General features: G+C 46.0%; 1 protein-coding gene across 1 annotated transcript in view; it reads right to left on the bottom strand.

Moving 5' to 3' along the window:
* Positions 1 to 15,944, bottom strand: part of cacna1aa (calcium channel, voltage-dependent, P/Q type, alpha 1A subunit, a) — a 31,458-nt gene extending 15,514 nt beyond the window's left edge. The window contains exons 1-32 of the mRNA XM_061303859.1: positions 15,467 to 15,944; positions 15,249 to 15,388; positions 12,512 to 12,603; positions 11,917 to 12,069; positions 11,666 to 11,853; positions 10,942 to 11,045; positions 10,760 to 10,875; positions 10,275 to 10,319; positions 9,895 to 9,978; positions 9,498 to 9,704; positions 9,113 to 9,225; positions 8,899 to 9,011; positions 8,685 to 8,816; positions 8,518 to 8,590; positions 8,287 to 8,404; positions 8,090 to 8,157; positions 7,863 to 7,969; positions 7,180 to 7,230; positions 6,651 to 6,819; positions 5,841 to 6,418; positions 5,472 to 5,770; positions 5,251 to 5,386; positions 4,905 to 5,034; positions 4,789 to 4,848; positions 4,613 to 4,719; positions 2,150 to 2,249; positions 1,911 to 2,071; positions 1,614 to 1,754; positions 1,339 to 1,540; positions 1,095 to 1,259; positions 902 to 1,012; positions 39 to 122 (exon numbers count right to left, since the gene is read on the bottom strand). Coding sequence (XP_061159843.1) covers positions 39 to 122; positions 902 to 1,012; positions 1,095 to 1,259; positions 1,339 to 1,540; positions 1,614 to 1,754; positions 1,911 to 2,071; positions 2,150 to 2,249; positions 4,613 to 4,719; positions 4,789 to 4,848; positions 4,905 to 5,034; positions 5,251 to 5,386; positions 5,472 to 5,770; positions 5,841 to 6,418; positions 6,651 to 6,819; positions 7,180 to 7,230; positions 7,863 to 7,969; positions 8,090 to 8,157; positions 8,287 to 8,404; positions 8,518 to 8,590; positions 8,685 to 8,816; positions 8,899 to 9,011; positions 9,113 to 9,225; positions 9,498 to 9,704; positions 9,895 to 9,978; positions 10,275 to 10,319; positions 10,760 to 10,875; positions 10,942 to 11,045; positions 11,666 to 11,853; positions 11,917 to 12,069; positions 12,512 to 12,603; positions 15,249 to 15,388; positions 15,467 to 15,559 — 4,440 coding nt within the window. The 5' untranslated portion in view covers positions 15,560 to 15,944. The remainder of the gene's footprint in view (positions 1 to 38; positions 123 to 901; positions 1,013 to 1,094; positions 1,260 to 1,338; positions 1,541 to 1,613; positions 1,755 to 1,910; positions 2,072 to 2,149; positions 2,250 to 4,612; positions 4,720 to 4,788; positions 4,849 to 4,904; positions 5,035 to 5,250; positions 5,387 to 5,471; positions 5,771 to 5,840; positions 6,419 to 6,650; positions 6,820 to 7,179; positions 7,231 to 7,862; positions 7,970 to 8,089; positions 8,158 to 8,286; positions 8,405 to 8,517; positions 8,591 to 8,684; positions 8,817 to 8,898; positions 9,012 to 9,112; positions 9,226 to 9,497; positions 9,705 to 9,894; positions 9,979 to 10,274; positions 10,320 to 10,759; positions 10,876 to 10,941; positions 11,046 to 11,665; positions 11,854 to 11,916; positions 12,070 to 12,511; positions 12,604 to 15,248; positions 15,389 to 15,466) is intronic.
* Between the last annotated feature and the right edge of the window lie 4,292 nt (positions 15,945 to 20,236).

Here is a 20,236-nt window from a genome sequence, read left to right as displayed (position 1 = left end):
ACTATTGTTCTCGTCACGGGTCGGAATGAACTACTTACCCCGAGTTCCGTAACCAGAATGTCAGTGATGCTGCCTAGAACAGTCACACAGTCGAAAATGTTCCAGGCGTCTTTAAAATAATTCTGTGAGCAGGGATGGACAGGAGAGATAAAGAGAGAGAGGGGAAAAAAAAAGAACTTTTAATAAAAGTTTCCCGCTTTCCATCCTCTAATTAACGAAGCCCTATCTGAACATTAATCCTTCTTAAATGCTGAATTCCCCCCGCGTGCGCACAATTAGGGGATTTCTTCTGGGAAAGCGGCTGAGCCGAGTGGCGTCGACTCCGCTCGCTCGCTCGCTCGCTGGTTTGGCTGGCTGGCTCTCCCACACTTTGCTTGCCTGCAGCCAAAGTGTGCATTAGAGCGGCGGAGGGCCGCACAAGCAGGAAGGAGGCTATCAGCACCTTGAGACACACTCACCCTGGATATTATTTGTCTGGAGGCCTGCGTAATGCGTCTGCGCCGTTTTGGACTCCGTTCTGGGAGATTTAAATCCTCTCTCCCTTAAATCTCCCCTCCCGCTTTCATAATCCGTGCTCCTCTTTATACCACATATCTGTCATTCACCCTAATGCCTCTAATTATCACTACTGTCGCCTTAATATTTATACCTCGGACTATTAGTCTCGCCCGCCCCGCCCCGGCCCGGCCCGGCCCGCCTTCGTCTATTGCAGCCGGCGGAGGACGTTATTTTAAAAGCAGCTTTGCGGCTCGTCGTTCCGCTAAACATGTAAGTGCCATTAAACATTTGCTGTTGTATAGCCCAGTTTAACAATAAACAAGAAAAACAAACCTCATGTGTCAATTTGGCAAAACCATAACTGACAGGAACATTTCACACACACACACACACACTAGCTCACCAGTGCTCCAAAGGCAATAATCTTGAGTACGCATTCCATGGAGAACAGTGAGGTAAACACAATGTTGAGGTTGGCCAACACAGCTTCGTAGGTATCTGAAGCTCCATCATACTAAAAAAAAAAAAAAACCCAAGGAGAGCACATCATCAGTGTCACAGATAATAAAAAATAATGATAATGTGGTGGTTCTTACCTTCATCATAAGGACAATGGTGTTGAGCGCAATCATTGCCATGATGGTGTACTCAAACGGCGGCGACACCACAAACTCCCACATGCGGTACTGAAAGCTCAGCTTGTTCTTGGGCATGTGGCGAGTCAAAGGCTTGGCGTTGATGGCAAAATCGATACAAGCTCTCTGCAAACATAAAACACAAAGATGAAGTTGGGCTCTCGGGGCCGCCGTCACCTTTCCTGCAACCTCTGTCGCTCCTCACCTCATTCTTTTCTAAACTATAGTCCTCCATCATTTTGTCACCCTGCTCCTGGAAGGTGATGATGATGAGAGCCACGAAGATATTGACAAAGAAAAAAGGGAAGACCACAAAATACACCACATAAAAGATGGACATCTCCATCCGGTATCCCGGGCTGGGGCCCTGATTCTCGTAAGTGGCGTCCACGGAATGTTTCAGCACCCTGAGACAAAAGGGGCGGAGCTTAGACGACGCCACGTTTCCGACTTGCCGCCTGACCCTGCACGCGTACTCACTCGGGCCAGCCCTCTCCGGTTGAGACGGTGAAGAGCGTGAGCAGGGCCCAAGCCACGTTGTCGTAGTGGAAATCGTATTTCTTCCACTCCCGCTTCTGCGCCTTCACTTCGTTATCCCGCCCGTACACCAAAAACTCGCCTCTGCACGAGTACAAATGACAGCGTTAGCACGTATGCAGACGCTCGAGATCTGTTTCCATCATTCATATTAGAAGATAACGAATAGAAAAAATCAAAATAACATGTGACCTCTGACCTTTTTGAATACAACATTGAGCAAAATGCCAATTTTCTGACCTGCAGTCCCGCTCAAATTCTTTGGATTCATCGCTGCAGTGAAAGAAACGTCCCTTGAAAAGCTGCACGGCCACCACGGCAAAGATGAACATGAAGAGAAGGTAGACGATCAGAATGTTGAGGACGTTCTTCAGAGAGTTCACCACGCAGTCAAAAACAGCCTATGAAGAAGAAGAAGAAGAAGATGGCGTGAACAAGATTGATCCCACTCCAAGTGTTTCAAACCAAAACCCACACACCTTGAGTTTGGGAAGGCGCTTTATGGTCTTGAGTGGCCGCAGCACTCTCAGCACCCTCAGAGACTTGATGGTGCTGATATCTTTCCCTTTGCTGCTCCCCCTGAACGTGCAAACACAGAGCGTTACAAAGAGTCAGCAGGTGCGCTCCGATCCCCCAAAATAGCAGCAGGCCGACACAATTTCCTCTTATTTGTGTCCTAGTTAACTCACAATGAGTAACTGCGTCATGTTAAGTACATAGCAACACATGCGGCGGGCGGGGTTTGCTAGTGGTTTACACTTTAGCCTATTTCCAAGTGTAAAGTGTTGCGCTATCTAACATGCTCTACTTGGGTCGATATTCTGCAACGACAGCGGCATGCTAAGGCTAACAAAGTCCGCAATGTATTTCAATGCTGTATAAAGATGACTCGCGGGAAGTCAAAAGTCACGGTGAATGCAATATACTCATGCTGCATTGAAACCTTGCCAGACACGGGGCGTCTTCCGCTAAGTCCAAATGCTATGCCCCAACTGGACGTTTGCAGAGAGAGTTTAGTCATTGTCATGCTATTAAAAATTTGAAAATAAAAAGTCCCAATTGGGCACTGGTAAAAAAAAAAAAAAAAAGACAAACTCTCTCCTTTTCTTATGAAATTTCTACGCGTCAAAAACAACCGCCGGGACGATTGTTTCCACTGCATTGTTCAGTAAGCATGGAATCGTGTCGTCTCCTCGGCACTAACTTTTAGGGAGATTTCCTTGGAGTACACATGATTGAGAAGAAAAAAAATTCTGGTGCTGAAAAAAAACCCCTCACAAAACTGGCACCGCAAAATATTTGCTTTGTAATTTCCTGTACGAGGTCAAGAGGTCATTGAGGGCGGCCTGAGGGGCAGCGGCACGTGTGTGTGAGCAGCTGGCCGGGCGTCTTGCAGATGTGAAGCCAGATGGTCCACGGCTGGCTTTTGCGAGTGTGTGCATGCTGTACAGTAGACCCCCGCATTCACCTATTTGTACAGTTCATTTTTTTAATGTTCTGTGGAAAAGACTTATATAGGATGTCAAAAAAATCTTTATAATGGAAGTCAATTATGCGCACATTTTGCTAATTACAGAGGTCAACTGTTTACTGTGCGTGCATGTGTGCTTTCCAAAGCCTTTTGTAAGTTGAACCATGCATTTAGTTTTTTTTTTTTTTGGGGTGTGCTGTTACATAGTTCTTGGTAAGCATCCATCATTCTTATGGGAAACTAATCTGGGTCAGAGCTCTTCCATGGTGAACAATGAAACAGAAGGACAGACTATCTGTTATGGATGGAGAGGTAGTGAGTGTCATGTGTGTCTCAAACATTGAGAAAGTAGAGAGAGAGGAGAGCCAGAGAGAGAGAGAGAGAAAAAAAGACAACTTTACCCTCCGCCGCTGCTGGTAGGTGGTCCAAACGATATTGAAAAGACGGAGAAGGACAGGGACAGAAAGACAGGGGTGGGAGGTAGAACCAGAATGGGATTCAAAATGAGATGAGAAAGAGAGAAAGCAAAAAAGAAGTGAGGGAGGCCTGTAACACTCAAATATTTGGGGAAAACAGTTGAGGGGAGAAATAGGCTGACATTTTGGGGAGTTATTCTCATGCACCTTTTATTTATTCTCACATTAGTCCAAGTCCGACGCCCTGGCAACCCTTAGACAGACTAATTTGATTTCAAGGAGTGATAAACATCTCCAATGAGATTGCAGAGCCTTTCTGGAGTGCTGTTTGAATTCAGTCCATTGAGTTAAGACACCATCAGGGATGGGCATGAGACTGCAATGCCCGTCCGTCACTTTTTGCCTTCCAACATGTCGAGAAGATGGCAAGCGCTCACGACGTTGCTTCGAAGCGACGGAATAGTGCTAGCGACCAAACGGAGCAGCGGGAAATAATCAGCACAAACAAGCACCCCAGGGGAACGTCATGCTACATTCCAGAATCTATGATGATGTTGAAGAATCAAATTGCAGCTCTGAGATATTTGTAGATCTTTTTTTTTTCCCATTAAAGGCACATTACATTTATAATTCAAGGTCATCTTGATTTGAATTGGCGAAAGATATTTTTTGTTTCGATGTGTGTCACTTGATCTGTCAATGGACATCAAATAAATATGAGATAAGACGCAAACACTCTTTTCAATCATTTCAACGTGTCGAATCGTCTTAAAAGTAAATTCCGCATAACCTTCGCTTCACTCCAGAATGTTCTGGCACGAAAAGGTTACTGCTAGGCGGAGTGGTCATTGCCTCTTGCACAACAGACAGGAAGGAGAAACTGTTCCAACGTGTTTACAAAGGACAGGATGGGGAAAGAGAGGAAAAGGTCAACTGGAGAAGAGATTAAGTTTAATGGAGAAGGACAGGAAGCAGTGTGTGAGAGACGGACGGAAAAACGCTCTTGGAGGAGGCACGGCGGATGATTATACGGGAAGGGAGACATTGGGACTTACGTGAAGGCGAAGGCCACCAGCGCGCCACTAACCACAATAAAGTCCAGGATGTTCCACAAATCACGGAAATAAGAGCCCTGATGCAAGACCAAGCCCAGGTCCACCATCTTGAGATGAAAGACGGAACATGATGAGAAAGTCGTCTACAAGCGCTGAAGGCAAATCCCCCCCCTTACCTTAATTAGCATCTCAAAGGTGAAGACCCCCGTGAAGACGTAGTCGAAATAGCGCAGGACCTACACAGGGAGGAATTAGACCTTCTTTGATCCGTCAAAGCAAACGACGGTCTTACATTGTTGCGAGCGGAATCGGGCCAGACGGGGTCTTCGGCGGCAAGGGCGATGCTGCTCATGGCGATGACCAGCAGAATACACATCTCAAAGTAGCGCAGCGTGCAGATGTAGTGACAGGCCCGGCGAAACCTTACAGGAGACAAAGTTGTTCTTTTCATTGTTCTCCGTATCGCCCCATCCAAGAATACGCTGCGCTAATAGAGTCGATCCGCTTTCCGTCTGAGATTCCAATCTAAATCCCACCATCAAGCAAGGCCAAGTAGGGCTCCAAAGCCATTTTGAAGTCGAGCACTTCAGTCCTACAAAGCTTCATCTGGCTGTTGCTGAGACAAGTGTCCTACTCACGGGTTGGTGGTGCTCAGTATGAACATGGAGGTGAAGGGGGGCATGGGCTTGGGTCCCCCGTCACCTCCCTTTGCGTCGTCGTCATCGTCCTTGTCCTCCTTGGCTGGTAGCGGCTCGGTGTTTGCATTTTTATTGACTGCGTTGGAAAGAAACACACGGCGGGCGGAGGTTGTGAGTCAGGACCAAGGTGGCGCTTGAAATGATCTGCTTGCCGTCCTTACCCTGCAGGATGGCGTTGGCGGATGGAAAAACCGGCATGTCCACCACTGTGTGGTCCAGGTGGGGCGCGTTGTTGGCGCGCCGATGCGCCACGTTCCCGTAGCCGTCCAATCGGACTAAGCTCCCTCTTGTGGCGCTTTGGGCGAGCTGCAGGGCGGATTCGAAGCCGGGATTTGCGGGCTGCTCGTTGGAGCCGGAAACCAGTTTGGTGTTCATGAGGTTGTCCATATCTTCGCTGTCCTGCCTGGACAGCCTCTTCTGGATGGGCCTTGTGGTGGACAGGTTCAGAACACTCCCATCCCTAAAGGGCGTCACATTTTTGAGATCCGTCGGGAAATATCGAACTTATATCGTCGGCGTGTTCTACTTACTTGCGTCGACGCTGGCACGTCTTCTTCCCTTCTCCTTCCATCTGGTTGCTATGGCGATTCCTTCTGGGCCTCTTCTCGCTTCCGTCACCGGCCGCTACCTTCTCTCCTCCCTCCCCGCCTCCGTCGACGCCCTTGCTCTTGCGTCTCGCGGCTTTCCCGCTTCCTTCTCGACCGTCGTCGTCGTCGTCATCGTTCTTGCGACGCAATCTGGGTTTCCGGTGTTCCGACTGGCCCGTCCCCCGACTTCCGCTGCGATTATGATGATGGCGCCTAGCGGGCCTCTCTTCCGACCCCGGCCCGGCGATGACAGTCGTATCCAAGCGCGCATGGGAGCCACGATGGTGGTGCGTACTTTTCCGGCTCCGCCTACTCTCGGTGGACTCGCCTCGCTCGAGAGGAGCTTTGACTCCTTGAGCTCCGTGGCCGTCGTCGGCGGGATGCTTCTGGCTGAAGCAGAGGTCCGGATTGTTGTCGGTGTTCTTGTTGGTGTTGTTGTTGCGGTTCTCCAGGGGGTCAACCACCAAAGGTCGATCCAGGTGAGTTTTCATATCTGGTCGGACGTGGCGTGAGTAGTTGACCTGAGCATAAAAAGGTGACTATGTTCAGACCTGCATTGCTGAAAAAGTGTCAAAATATTTCTGGTTGAACTTCTAAAGTTTTGGACCAGATTCCAGTGACTTCGACAATGTCGATGGACGACCTGGTTTGACTTGAGAAGTTCCACCGTAAATCAAACATGTACGTCGCCGTTACTTGTGTACACTGATAACACAAGTCTAAGGGCCTTTTTTGTTTTGCCTTGTCCTTTACATTGTTTTGTTCCTCCCTCCCTGCCCTTGCCTTCCAGCGGTCTTCGGGGTCCAGCTCATTGTAGAGGGCTTCTCGGCTGGACGCCAGGGTCTGTTTCCTCAGCTCCTTGGTGCGCTGCTCCCACACGGACTTATTGATTCCCTTATTGTGGTTCTTCTGCTGCTCCTTACTGGGAATAAGCAAGCAGAGTGGAGAATGAGTGGAGGCCATTGACACCACACGCTGAGGAAATACGTGGGGGATGGTGTGGAAATAAACACCAACGTTGGAAAAGTGACATGCAAATATTTTGGAAGTCATGGAGGGGCAACACGTGTGAGTTTATTAGCCAACCAAGTTTGACTACAAAAATTAGCAGTGGCCACGCTTTCATCGATTTGGGTCAAGTGACGAGCGTGAAGGTGCAACAACGCAAATTTGGCTTCATGGGACAAAGTGACAGAGGGAGGAGGAGACGGAAAATTTCTTGTAAGCTCATTGAACAGAAGAGATTCAGAAAGAAATAAACAAAGAAAAAATAAATAAATACCAGTCCAGTAAGGAGTCAGTAGCGTTGTGATAATCACTGTGTACTTTGTTGCTGAGGAGGGAAACAGTTGGTGAGCGTGATGGCACAAAAAAAACCCCCGTGAACATTTCATTCCAAAATGGAGCCACCTCAGCTAATTATTATTATTATCATTATTATGCGAGTACGTCACATTTTGGAATGCAACCTCACAGGTACATGCAGACATGCAAACCCAAACACGCTCTCATTAGTATATCATCTGTTTTTTTTTTTTTAATTAAATCCACCATTCCTTCACTTTCACGCACAATTAAATGAACGAAAGAAAATATTGAACCTAGATTAGACTTATGTGTAAAATAAAAAATCCCCCCTGACAAACTGACGCATACAACGACGCCAATTTCGGGTGATGTGACATGACGCACGCCTTTGACTTGTCCCCATTGATTGTGCGTGTGATACGAAAAAAAGGCCGAGCTTGTTGTATCAAACGCGGAAAGGTCACTGCGAGTTGGGAGTCCTCGTGCTGTGTTCCCCTGTTCTTGTTAAACCTTTATGAGGCTAAGTTTATGTGAGTGAATGTCATTATGTATCAAATGTATAAATTGCCCTGTAATGCAATAGCTTGAAAAACATTTGGACACACACACACACACACACAGACACGTATATATATACTTGTGGGGATTGCAACTCACGCTGCTATGGAGAGGTTGGCAGCTGAAAGGGGGCTGACTTCCGCTACCTCCTTGGCTTTCTGCAATGCGATCTTCTGACTGGCAGCCTCCTCCTCCTCTTGCTCATCCTGCCAGGAAAGAGACGAGGAAGCATGAAAAGGACGTCAATGGAGGAAGTGGAGTGGAGGAGAGAGAGAAAAAAAAAAGGGTTGATGATGAGGATGAGGTCACGTCCAGCTGGGTCGCACCTTGGTTAGCTCCTGTGCGTTCGCCAAATTGTCCACAGCGATAGCCAAGAAGACATTCAGCAGAGTATCTGAGGAAAGAGTTAGAGGAAATCTACCGTGTGGGGGCGTTTGGCCTTATTTTCACATTTTTTAAATGGAGGAAGTGAATCATTTCTTCACATGCATCTTTTGACTCGGCCAAGCAAAGCAAAGGATACAGTTGCCAAAAAGTGTAAGCACAATGAAGAAGATGGAGAAGGCCATCCCCTTGTTGACGCCGCCCTGAGACTTAATGCCAGAGTACATCACCATGTTCCAGTCTTCACCAGTCAGAATCTGGACACCGGTATGGACAAAAACATTTTAGAACCAGTGGCGGAGCTAGAGGTGGGCTGCTGGGGCACTGCCCTCCCCGCAGGTTCCAGATCATTTCGGCTGGCACCGCTTACCTGAAACACTGTCATTATTGCTGCCGGGAAGGTATCAAAGTTAGTTGAAGGAGTTCCATTTTCAAAATTAAACCTGAGAAGGGAAAAGGAAAAGATTGATTTGACTTTTGAGAGAAAGGCCAAACAGAAATATGAAAGCATCCTGAAAGGAAGAAAAGTGCACTGACTGTCCTCCGAAGAGCTGCATTCCCAGTAGGGCAAAGACAACTATGAAGAGGAAGAGGAGGAAGAGCAAGCTGATAATGGACTTCATGGAGTTGAGCAAAGACACGACAAGGTTCCGTAAAGACGCCCAATACCTGGAAAGAAATAGAAGCCAGAATTAGATGTGTTTTGGAACAAAGGCCTCTCCGTACCAAAGTAACAACACAAGACACTCACTTGGTGACCTTGAAGATCCTCAATAACCTGAGAGCTCGTAAAACACTGATGCCGAATGATGTGCCCGGTTGGATAAAAGACCACAGCACTTCAAATATGCTGCCGCAGATCACCTTTTGGAACAAAAGCAGATCGGTAGCCATCATTCGCTGCTTGCATCTTCACAATTTGGTGGACTTCATCGCTGGCCTTTGTGTGACATTTTGGTACTCACGATGCAGTCGAAGCAGTTGAAAGAAGAGTTGAGGTAAGCCTGCTTTCCCAGACCGTACATCTTGACAAACATCTCCGTCAGGAATATTCCCAGGAAGAGAAATTCGGCGTAATCTAACAGGAGGGAAGCAGGGGAAAAGAAGTTTCTTAAAATGGACTCCAGGACAATGGGTGACCAAGGATCACATTAGCACACTAAGGGGGGGCGGGCCCAGGTGCCGGGCCAATTAATTCACTTTTGAATTTTTTATTTTTCTCGACATTTCTTGACACATTTCCACCCACTCCCCATGAGAAACCAAATAAATGTTTATCTGAATAATCATGCCCATTTAGTTTGATCTTATAAATTCTATAGGTTGTATTTCACACATTGATCTACTCACTTAAAAAATCGGAGAGTGGTTCCGGCTGGTCGTAGTGCACGACAGCCACACACAGCGTGTTGAGTCCCACCAAACACAGAACAGTCCAGTAGAAGGCCTGCGACTTTACAATGTGCCTGATTAAAAAGCGCAAGCGCCTTTCTCTCCTCTTGAAAGTTGACACTTCAAGCTTGGAGCTTTTTAAGCTAGCGCGGGCAAACGGCGAAGCTAAGGAGGTAAGAAACACATCGGCGTTAGTCTCAGCGTCACCTGGAGAGCGCAATGTCGCGGCCGAGGGGAACATGAGAGGAGGAATAAAGGAACGACAAGGTGAGATGGCTTGATGCCGATATGCAAGATCTGTATGTTCTGTACCTGTACTTTGTGAGAGAGTGTGTGTGTGTGTGTGTTGTCTCACCAACTGCCAGATCTCCCTCCCCCTCCTCCGGGTTGAGAAGCTCAGCTTTGCTCTTGTGGTTCTTGGTGGCTCTCCTGCGGGAGCCTGGAAAAAAAAGCAGCGGCAGCAGCCTGTATTGAATTGATTGATCTGCATTCTGTTCATTGTCTGAATGCTGAGAATGCTAATGAAGCCTAAGAAATGAGAATTCACATTATTTGGCCGATAAACAGAGCTATACTGCTCATAGCCACTAGGGGCGCCTTTGCTCATTGCTATGATATGCTGTGATCAGTCCCTCTATTCATTTCTTGTCAGCGTTCACACACTTTTGCAGAGTAACGTGACATTTAATTGTAATTAATAGAACAATAGATGAGCACAGTAGAAAGAATTCCTACCATCGTAATCATTTTCATTTTCATCGTCTGCCAAGAGAACCTCTTCTGCAAAAAAAAACAACAACACAGGAATCATTCATCCATTTTTCAATAAAGGCACACAAGTAAACACAAATATTTCGTAAGTGTAAGGATTTAAAAAGTAAAAGGTGTCTTGACAGCTTACGATTGAAATCCGTCTTTTGCTATTGCCAATGCAAATGAAATTGGACCACCTTTTGTGTTCAAGCCTCCCTGTACGTATTTTCATCCTGGACTTATTTTGATGTCAATTGTCTATTGAAGAAGATGAAAGGCCTCAATTTGCACTGCACAAGCCTCCTTCATCTTCTACTTGCAGAAGATGCCCCCGCCGCAAGCTTTAACGCTAACACCACTAACTGCGGGCCACAATGGTCAAAGACGATATTTAACAGTGAGAATATTTCATTTCAGAAGTTGGAATGGCATGATTTCTATTATTTTTTGGGTCCCAATTGATTTACCAGCTTTGCAGATCCATTCCAAGTAACCATTGAGTTCCCTTTCAATCTGCTGCTGCCTTCTCAGCTTTAGGAACTCGCTTCTGTTTTCCACCCGCTCTCTCTCTTTGGCAAACTCCCTGTGAGGAGGAAATACACAAATCAAAGATTTGAAACTGCATTTTATTTTTTCATGCCTCTCTTACCCGGACAACACACCCAGCACCAGGTTGAGCATGAAGAAGGAGCCGATGATAATAAGGGGGATGAAATACATCCAGTTCCATGCGCTCCCTGAGGCATCGTTGCTCTGGAAACGCACACACACATAAATAGTCATCAGAGGTTTGTGACCTTCCACTGCTAGCATTGATGCTAAGACAATGTCACGTTACTAATAACAATGTCCCTGGGAAAATAAATAAAAAGAATGACCCCGGGGAAAAAAAATAAAAACATTGCCCCTCCTTAAGCTTAGCTCTTGTGCTGCTCCTTTCTTCCCCACTATGGCGTATTGCCCTAATAGCCCCTTGCCTTGCTTCCTGCGCTCCCTTCCCTCAGCCCAACTTGGAAGCTGGCATGGCTGCTGTGCACCCAATGTAGCGCAAAGCCTTTTTTTTTGTCTACCATTAAACTTTTATCACCTCTCTCTCCGGCAGCTGCAAGAATAACTTGGGCTCAACGGGTCCTTTTAAATATAGAGCAGCCACGGGAAGGAGGGACACAAGGAGCGAGACACATCCGGGCAAAAGGAACAGCACGCTACAAGGATGACGACAAACTTGAAATTGGCAAAAGAAAAAATAGCATAGCATTTCTTGGTCCAGAAAATCCAAATCCCAGGTGCTTCCAATCCACCAGCAGGACAACAAGTCCATTGATCCACCTGAAGCTAAACTATGGCAGGAGGTCTTGACTTTCTGGACTTACATAGTAGAGCAGTTCCGTCCAGCCCTCCATGGTGATACACTGGAAGACGGTGAGGATGGCGAAAAGGATGTTGTCAAACTGGGTGATGCCGTAATTTGGACCGAGCCAGTACTTTCGACACGTGGTACCCTCCGGACACAATCGCGACGGAGGTTCCGTCCCGCATGGGAACTCTTCTCGGATCTCCCCTGGATTTGAAATGGAGAGTTATCTATCTGGAGACGACGAGTCAATATTTCCATTGAGCGTACCTGTGTGATTGTCGAAGCAGGTGGTGTGGAATTTGCCCATGTAAAACTCCAAGCCGATGATGGCGAACATGAGGATGGCGAAGAAAAGCAGGAGGCCAATTTGGAGCAGAGGAATCATGGCCTTCATGATGGATTTCAGCACCACCTGTAAGCCTGTGACACATCATCAGTTCTTCAGTAAAAAAAAAAAAAGAAGCACACTAAATGAATGGGAATTTCCAATATGACATGCATAAGTGGATTATTTAAAAAGGCAATCTGCTTTGGAATTGTTTCTGCAAATCTTCATGCGCTTAGAAGATCCAATTTAAGATTTGACTCAACCTTACAGCTGTAAAAAATAAAACGTCTCTATGCCATGCAGTAGAATAAAAAAAGCAGAGTGCTACAGGAGAACCACTTGAGTTGGATGCATCATGCAGAGCAACAAAGAAGCTGAATAAAACCCAAATTCAAAACACTTCTCTGTGCTATTTTTAAACCTTCAGTAGAACTTTCATTTCTGGCTCTTTTCATTTCATAACGACCAATCTCAGGGACAAGAAACGAACCAAAAAAAAAAAAGCAACACGGTTCATTTCAGTGCAACACTTACTAGGAATACCCGAGACCAGTTTGAGGGGCCTCAAGACTCGGACAGCTCTGAGGGTCCGCAAGTCAAAATCGGAGCCCACAGTGGATAGAATCCTAGAGTGGAACAGATATCATCAATATATTTCTGAATACATGTATGCAGAAACATACAAAGTCACTACGGGCCATTCTGTAAATTCCGCAGAAGCCGAGCTGATCAATAAAGGTGGAAAGCGAAGCCGGACGGCAAAGTGTATCGGGAAGAGGGAGGGGCGGGTGACGGAAGGGCTATAAATTAAAACCAAAACCAAAAAGATGGAGTGATGGGGAGGAGAAGGACGACAAAGCAAAGGCGGGAGAAACGTCACATGATGAAAATGCGAGATGCTGACTTGTACGTTTCAGTCATTTTTTATTCATAGTGTTTCCAGACTGGAGCGGAATTGATGTTGCGCTCGACAACGGAAGGCGGATAGAGAATGGTAAACAAGACGGTGTGTGTGTGCACGCGCCAGAGTCCAAAAGATGCTCCCCTGTGCCGCCAGACTTCCAGTCGCTCCCTCGTCTGACGCACAGAGTGAATCATCCATCCCTCGCTTCTCGCTTCTCCCTCTTTCTTTTCTTATTCTGTCACTCTGACACATTGCCACTCTCCTCTGTGCCAGTGACACAGCAGAGGCTTAATCACCGCAAGGCTTCGAATCAGTCCGTCCGGCTCGGAAACGCGCTCAAATAGCAAGTAACGCACACGTTTGAATTATGGGAGTGTCATTTTTTAAATCTCAGGTTGTGTGGTCACTCGAGCGTAACGTAACGTGACATAGTGTAACTTTTTTTTTTTTTAAATGTAATGTAACGTAACATAAATGTAATGTAACATAATGTACTGTAACGTAACGTAACATAGTGTAACATAATGTAACATAATGTAACAAAATGTAATGTAACATAGTGTAACATAATGTAACGTAACATAAATGTAATGTAACATAATGTACTGTGATGTAATGTAACATAATGTACTGTGATGTAACGTAACATAACGTAGCCTCAAAATGTCATAGAGGCTGGCAACAATAGACATTTCGAACCCCAAATAGATTCCTATTTCTTGTATAATCCATATTTATCTCACAGCGTTTACAAACACTCTGCTATGACAAACGTCAAGTTGATCGGGCACTTCCTCATTCACGCCGTCTCCACGGTTACTCTGCCCTTTCTCATTCATAAGCGTTTCCATGGCAACTGCAACCTTGGCTCATTGATAGAAGCTCTGCATCACCTTGGTAACAGAGCCAGAGGAGGAGTCTGGGTGTTTTCCCCCCCCATCTATCTTTTCTGCGCATCAACAACTTATGTATACTAAATATACAGATAGAATATATTGCACATATGTGCCACACACACACACACCTGCAGAACAAACAGACATGCCGGTAGCAGAACAAACATTGCCTACTGAGTGGGAATCATTTCCCCTCCTGGAAAGTAGGTCATCAAATAAAGCTGGTAGAACAAACAGAAGATGATGAATCGACCAATGATGATGATGATGATGATGATGATGATGATGATGATGATTATGATCAGAGGCACATCCATCTGGCATCACCACAAAAGGTACGTTTTCATTTATAAGTTCTGATTATTTGGAGTAGAGTTAAGCGCTATTGCTGCCCCTTCTCACGGGAATGTAAAGCGTTCTAAAAACATCATCTTACGCGCCGTGCCCACTTGCCATCTGCGTTCCTGCTGACTTCAGCTGAATGAGGCTAATGAGTTGACCAAATACGCTCTCCACTTATCTTTTGTTGTTCTTATGAAAGAAAGGCATTATCCATAATGCTCTCTCAAGCTATATTCACAGCATCCAAAAAACAATGACTGATAGCTAGGCAGCACGCTTTACTCCTTCTCCTTATAGTCACTAAAAGCAAAAGCTTTCCATTTATTTTCATTTGATTGCAAAGTCATTGGAAAGACGCTTGTCTTTTTTTTGTTTTTTTTTCCCACTTCCTTCATTCATCACTTGTATAGAAAATGAGCTGAAGGTGCAGAGCTGCACTGTACCAAGGCTTGTAAACTAAGCGTAATTGGACTAATAATCAATAGCGGGCATAAAAAACAACTCTTTTATTCCCAGGGCCAAATCACTCAGGCAATTGATGCAGGTCAACACACACACATATATATCAAACAACCATCCAATAAAGTGCACAGCCCATCTATTCACAATCATGTTAATTGTGTTTGTCTTTGAATTTCTGTGAAGAAAGCAGCCAATGGAAAAGGAATTTTTGAAGTGGAAATGTCCGCCGCCGCACACACCGCTCTGTCTGTGTGTTAGTTATCAAAGAGCCGGAAATAGGCGGAAATGCCAAGTACCGCTACCATGTTCAAAAGCAGCCGTGCACACGAATATATGTACGTGGATTATATATCATATCATATATAGGGCCATCCATGTGATGGCAATTGATGTCTTGTTTGCCAGCTTCTTCACCTGCTTGTGTGGTCGCTCTGGCATGCTGAGCCCCCCTCCCCCTACAGCAGCTCTGCGTGCACTATAGTGTCGTGGCATTTGTTCACTACCCGGGCTGCTGGCTGCCTGCGGATCTGCTCTGTGATCTGACTGCTGCCTTGCTCGGGATGGGGCCGGCCATTAGAGGAAAGGGCACACACACACACAAGACAACACACTGGAAAAGACAGCATGGCTGATCCTGACCTGGTCTATTTAGGTGCTCCTCACTTACCCTGTGAGCACCACCACAAAATCCATGACGTTCCATCCGTTCCTCAGGTACGAGTTCTTGTGGAAGGCAAACCCAAGGGCCAAGATTTTGATACCGGATTCAAAACAGAAGATCCCAATGAAATACATCTCCGTGGCGTCCTGACGACAGAGAGACAAACACACATGTAGCGGCCGGCTTGAGGAGAGAAGACGGAACAAATGTCGCGTTGGCCTTACCAGACGTTCGGACAGCGGCGTCTTGTCACCGTCAGGCAAGTGTTGCTCCAGCGCCAGGACGATGCAGTTGGCAATGATGGTGGCGAGAATCATCCACTCAAATGGAGTGAGGGACGTCAGTTAAGGGAAAAAAAATCATAAAAACACACACAGCACACAAATGCATTGTGGCACACCACCATGCCCCATGGACTGATTTCTTGTGACATCACCATTTGGCTCCGTGTACATAACGTCTGAAGGGAGAGTGGCGGATAGAGCGACATGGCGAAATAAGACCAACAACATGGAACTGCTCTGGTGCGCCAAATGTCTTTGGCTGTTAACACTGCTACTTCAGCTGTGGATGAGCACAGAATTGGTCCGCCTGAGCCACAACTTAGACCTGCCTTTAGTTGGTCTAAGGTCTAGCCTACCTTTCTCTCACAAACTGCTGGTTCAAAAGCATTCAGATTAAAAATCGGACCTCAATTCATCCCTCAAGGTAGTCCGAGTTTATCCCGTGTTTGACGACGCTCCACCCAGTGGCGCATTTTTGTCAAGCTGACCAAACACAAGATATGCCGAGTTGGAAAATATTATGATCTCCATCTTTACCTGGCTAAGTGTGCACCCACACAAGATCTTACACATGAATAAATGACTCTCACTTTGCCATAAAGCTTCAATAATGAATTGTTTCCTGCGCCTTTCTCGCAACTATATATAGCCGTGACTCGAAAAGCCAGGAAAGAATCGAGAGGAAGGGAGATGAGATGTTCTCTCTTTAAGCTTCTTTGTCAAATGTTTTGACGTCCCCGCTGTGTTTCACTCTTGCCTGTGTTTGCGGGGACGTCGGTAGGTCGAGCAAGCCCCCGGAATGTTCTCCGTGATGCAAACGGGAACAATTTTTCCGGGGGATTAAATATTTTCCTTTGTCATGTTGCTCCTCCTCTGCCTCAAAACTACCGATTTTCCTGGCCTTTTCGTCTTTTCCCTTCCCGTCACTCCGCCGTTCTCTGAGCCCATCAATCATCTCTACCATCCCATCTCTGTCCAATATCTAAGAACAAAGAGAGAGGGAAGGATGGGAGAGATGCCACGTCAGCAAATGCAGAGGCAGCCAAAAAGAGAGTGGAGTGGGGGGGTGATGTACATAGAGAGTAAAATGAAAGAGAGAGAAAGAAAATGACCTGTGGGCACAGACGTGATTGAAAAGAGTAAGGGGGGATAAAAGAGGAAGAGAAGTGGTGGAGGGGGGAATCAGAGAAAAGCAAAAAGAGCGCTGAGATGTGAGATAACGCAAGACGGAGAGGGGTGTGAGAGGATTGCGGTATTTTTTTTTTTCTCCTCAGCCGTGTTGAAAGTAGGTTAGTGGCAGAACACACACAAGGACTGTGAAAAAAAAAAAAAAAAGGGGGGGGGGGATTATATGTCGGAGAGTGGGAGGGAAACGGTACAGTATGCTGCATATGACACTGCGCTAGCGTGCTGTGTGTAATCGCCGCACGACTCCATCTTTAGACGCACTCGGCACGTTTCCATCCGCAACACGCCGCAAGAGCATATGTTGCGGAAAAGCCAACGTAAGGCACGCTTGCAAATTGCTAACTGGACCAATTTCTTTTGATTGATCATTATTTCCAGCATTTGAAAAAAAAATTAACTTATGGAATTCCTAAATCAATCGGAGGCAGCGAAATGCTTGCCGTTGATCTGAAACACCGTAACATGTCTACCCTTGAATAACCTTGCCAGTCCTGCCCCACTCCAACGGCCCTCCTTCCTTCAAGCATCACGCATGCATGGATTCCACCTGACTACACAAGCCAAGCAAGAGTGGTCTGCCAATGGACGACGGAGCAGCTGCTACCATTTGGGAAGGCGCCAACCTTCGTATTAAACTAAGCGAGCGAGTGGCCTGCCTTCTCGTGCTCTTACACAAACGACCATGTCTGACGTTACGACTCTCTTTACGATGTTGGCAAGACGTCGTAGGAATCACTTCATTTGGCTGTCACGAATTCCGCAGAAGGACGACCGTGCAAATCCGAAATACACGGCTATCAAATGTTTACCTTCACAGCACCACGTCTAAACAAATGGCTGAGCCCAAAGGCCACTTTAGCCCTGCTTGGCCTTTCTCGGAAGGATTTAACATCAATCAGTGTTTTAGTCCTTGCAGACGACTTCCTCGATCTGCTCCGTCGGTATATTCTATCCTGCGTGCGTTGTGCCTGCCTCAGCCCTGCCTGCCGCCGCCGCCGCCGCCGCCGCCGCCTCTCGTCACACAAATACAGCTGAATTGCCACTTTGGCAAGTTGCTGATGGTGCTAAGTGTGTGCAGAAACTTGCTCTGGCGGGTTTCTTGCCATAATCTTTGCGGTGATGCTAACTGGCAGTGTGCTGATCTAACCATGCGTGTTTACCTTCTTTGTGCTTCTCTCGTGTGTGTGTGTGTGTGTCAGCACAGCATGCATGCAGGTGGAAAGCAGATTGTTTTCAAGTAGCAGCCATCGCACGTGACCAAAGAACACAGGCAAGCGAAAAATCAATCCATCACACACAATCTGCCTGTATTTCGTAGCCCCAAAATAGCTCCGTCCCACGTCACGACCCGCCCTCCCTCCCTCCGACCATAAAAACACTTTCCAAATGTCATCTTATGTGGATATAAATGTACAAGATAATTTTTTTTGCCATATCATTGTGATCTATAATCTCTCCAACCCATTTATGAAAAGGACAAAGACAATCCAGACAATTCATTAAATGATATCAATTCAACCATCTTTTTTGAAAGAATTATGCTTTCAAAATGTCTGAAAAAACTATTGGCCCCCGGGCCCCTTCACTTTATTAAATCTGGCCCTCCTTGCAAAAACTTTGGACACCCCTGGCTTACAGTGTACCAGGTGTAAATGACGTACACAAGCATATTTTAGAAAAACACACACACAGCACAGCCAATATTTGCTAAAATGTGTGAAATGAAAAGATGACAACGTTCACCGGGATGTGATATTTGAGTTTCAATGAGCTCGGCAGCGCCTGATGAAACTCAGGCCATGGATCAATTCACACATTTATTATTAGCAGAAAGTGAAAAGCTATGACTTAGCCATATTGAACCTTGAGGGCATGCACACACAGTAAGTAACACACACGGTAACACACACACACACACACACACACACACCAATCTACTGACAGGACGTTCAGTGGGTACCAACTGACACTTGCAAGCGGCACAAAAAAAAAAGAAACAATCAATAATTTAGATTCTGCAGTAAACACACAACTTGGAGTGCCAAAAACAAGCAGGCCTCGCTCTCTGTCTTTCATTTTGGGCGTGACCGCCTTTTACCGTCCAACCCTTCTAATCATTTTCTCCTCATATTTCTTTGGAGAGTGCCTCCACAAAGCAACGGAGACCTCGTGAGATTTGTAAAAGGATCAAATAAAAGGTTTTATGTATGTCTGGAGAGTTGCTATGGAGGACTTGAGCAGACTGACTCGCTCTCTATTTTCAACAAGAGACAAAAATAGTTTTTGTGAAGAGAAAAAAATACAACAGGATGTAGAAAAACCTGGTTGCATAAATATGCACACCCCAAACTAATACTGCATTACAGCACCCAACCTTTTTGTGGGCAGATTTTTTCTTTCTTTCTTTTTAAACCACAATTAGTAGCCCAATGTTCCATGTGTCTATCGTCTCCCCCTCTTAAATTGCATCCTTCAAGTATGCCAATTGTAATTAAACAGCCATAAAAACGAGGACGTGCGCACATTGTTATTTACGTCTCGCTCCCCTGGTGTCCAAAGTCAGTTCACAAATAAATAAAGGCTCTCAACGAGTCCACCGAGACACATGACGACATATTTTCCTACCATAAATTCATCATCACGCTCGGGTCTGCTCAGTGGCTGCAAATGGAATGGCTTGAAAAAAAAAAAAAAAAAAGTTGGCGTTAACCATGTTGCAAGACACACTTTTCAGTCACCTGACATGGCCTTATAATTGATAAGGAATCATCTCCAATTTCCTCCTTCCACTTGAACCCACAAATGCTTACTGGAAGTAATCGGAAGCAAACAAAATCCGACTCCTCAGACTCGGTCGTTTACTTAATAGACTGTGAGTCATAAGCATAACTAGCTCCTGCATTTCACCGGAGCAGCCCAATTAGTGTTGCGTGTCACAGCTCAAGCATCGTCAGCGATCGATACAATCATGACTCCAATTTCCACTCGGGTTGTTAACGCTCACAAAGTTTCATTTGCGCACATTTGGATGAAGATCACGCACAATTTCAATCACTCCCTATTCATTTCATGATTTGTGAAAAGATGGCCCTACTTTCGCACACGTCATAACTGGAACGACACCTGCAGAATTGTGATGCCAAAGCTTGCGTCATACACACACACACACACACACACACACACACACACACACACACACACTTTGGAACTAGTCAATTTTCATTGCTCTTATGGGGACCTCCGATTTTCTGTCCCCATAATGTAATATGGAATAAAGCAGCAAACACACACACACACACACACGCCGAATCTGGTTTTCATCCCTCCCATTTTTTTCTCCCACTCTGTACTTGCTGACATCAGCACCCAGTAGCGCCCCCTAGATACCTCCTATCTGCATCAAAACACAATCTCACGGAGACTATCCAAGGATTGTATATCAGGCGGGCGGCCACGTGATGTGACGTGGAATTACGAACTCAAGTGATTGATGCAGATCAACAGCTCATAAAAAGGCGGTTC

This window comes from Syngnathus typhle, linkage group LG17, assembly GCF_033458585.1.
Source record: "Syngnathus typhle isolate RoL2023-S1 ecotype Sweden linkage group LG17, RoL_Styp_1.0, whole genome shotgun sequence".
NCBI lineage: Eukaryota > Metazoa > Chordata > Actinopteri > Syngnathiformes > Syngnathidae > Syngnathus > Syngnathus typhle.
The sequence above is the reverse complement of the archived record's forward strand: the minus strand, read 5'-3'. Positions and strand labels throughout refer to the sequence as shown.